The 1,681-nt window shown below is 44.7% G+C and overlaps 1 protein-coding gene across 1 annotated transcript in view; it reads right to left on the minus strand.

Annotated features, from left to right (window-relative positions):
- gpn1 (GPN-loop GTPase 1) overlaps nucleotides 1-1,681 on the minus strand; it is a gene marked incomplete at its 5' end in the record, with an annotated part of 11,984 nt that extends 10,303 nt beyond the window's left edge. Inside the window, 5 exon segments of the mRNA XM_014026936.1 lie at nucleotides 542-636; nucleotides 711-789; nucleotides 864-901; nucleotides 1,265-1,371; nucleotides 1,588-1,681. Coding sequence (XP_013882390.1) covers nucleotides 542-636; nucleotides 711-789; nucleotides 864-901; nucleotides 1,265-1,371; nucleotides 1,588-1,681 — 413 coding nt within the window.

Below are 1,681 nucleotides of genomic sequence, written 5' to 3' on the forward strand. Positions count from 1 at the left end.
TATTTTATCAACTTGTCTTCTGAAGATGCTCTGTGTTGAAGGATCAGTGGATCTGTGTTCGACTACTCCACCTAGGCTGTATTTTTGAGCTCGGATCCACTGAGAAACTTGCTGTTTCAGCAACATTTAATTTAAAAACTGGACTTTTGAGGTTAAACAAATGTTCATAATTAATTTAAATATATTACAAGTTAACAAGAGTGTGGAAATTTCTCTTTTTTGTATCGAAAAACTATTGAACGGCGAGACTAAAGTATTGAACCAAATTGTGAATTTTCTGTATCGTTGCAGCCGTATTATTAATGATCCATTCTGTGCAGAATGATAAACTCTGAGTTATTTCTTTATAAAACTTCTGTAACTTTGTTCGTTTATTTTAGCAGCATGAATCTTTGCACAGATAATGTCCACATGTGGATTCATGGTTTCCAAGAGTTTTTAGTCTTTTTCATTCTAACTGAAAAGGGTTATATAAAGTAGAAGGCAAAAAAAGATTTAGGCAAGGGGGGAAAAACGTCACAACTATATTTTGAACACAAACCTGCAGGCGTACAACATGTTGGACATGAAGGTGACGGGGTTGGTGCTGCGAGACGTGTCCATCACGTAGATGACCACGCAGGGGAAGGACGATGCCTGGGGCACACAAACACACACTTCAGGACCAGCATCAGACTCCAGCGCTGAGCTGAAGTGAGCCGCAGACCCACCAGAGCCTCGGTGATGATGCTTCCAGACGCAGACCAGGTGAAAACTTCGATCTGACCCGGAGTGTCAATCAGGACGTACCTGAGAAACACAGAGACAGAAGGATCAGCCAATCAGGGCAGAGCTCTGGAACCTGGCGACAGGTCGGTACTGACCGGTGGTTCTGCCTCTTCTTCTCGATGAACTGCATCACCTGAAACAGACACCGTGTGATGAGACAACAGCCGAGCAGGGACCCTGAACATCAACTAATCTGAACCAAGTTTGATAAAATCAGACTAAAAACATCTGCAGGATCGTTAGTTTACTGTGGAGTGACCACCTGCTGTCATGGTGCTAATGGTGCTAACCCTCCATCTAAAACCAGAGGCTCAACATCAGCATCAACTGAGCCAAAAACTGAGATTTGTCTAACTATTTTCAGTCTTTCAGAAACCAGTTACTCATTTCACACTGGAGTTTTAGATTTCTCAGTTTACAGTTAAAATTATGATCTTTTACACATTTAGAGTTCAGATTAGAGTTCAAGCTTCAGAGCTTTACGTCAGCGGGTCACCTGATCGAAGCGTGTGGCAAACAGGTTGAGTGATGTCACGATGCCACCGTTGGGTCCGAGGCCATACTGCTTCATCACCTCTTTGTAGTTCACCGTGTCTCTGATGTCTGCAGACAAGAGGACAGACTGGGAGCTATGGGCGGAGCAGGAACAAAACAGACTGGATGTGGTCGAACAGACTGAATCTGAACCAGGATACGGTTCTGGTTCAGCTCGGAGCAGGCAGAACGGCACACACAAACACGGACAAACGCTCAGTGACGCTGAAGCAACTGGAAGCAAACAGAGATCCTCACACATCCAGTAAATAGACCGATCCGTACCGATGTTGGCAGGAAATGGGATCTCGTGCACAGCTGGGTCCAAGTTGATGACGTATGGAGGAGACTTCAGGGAGTGCAGGTGTGCCATGAGCCT

The sequence above is a fragment of the Austrofundulus limnaeus genome, unplaced genomic scaffold (assembly GCF_001266775.1).
Source record: "Austrofundulus limnaeus strain Quisiro unplaced genomic scaffold, Austrofundulus_limnaeus-1.0 Scaffold602, whole genome shotgun sequence".
In the NCBI taxonomy this organism is placed as follows: Eukaryota; Metazoa; Chordata; class Actinopteri; order Cyprinodontiformes; family Rivulidae; genus Austrofundulus; species Austrofundulus limnaeus.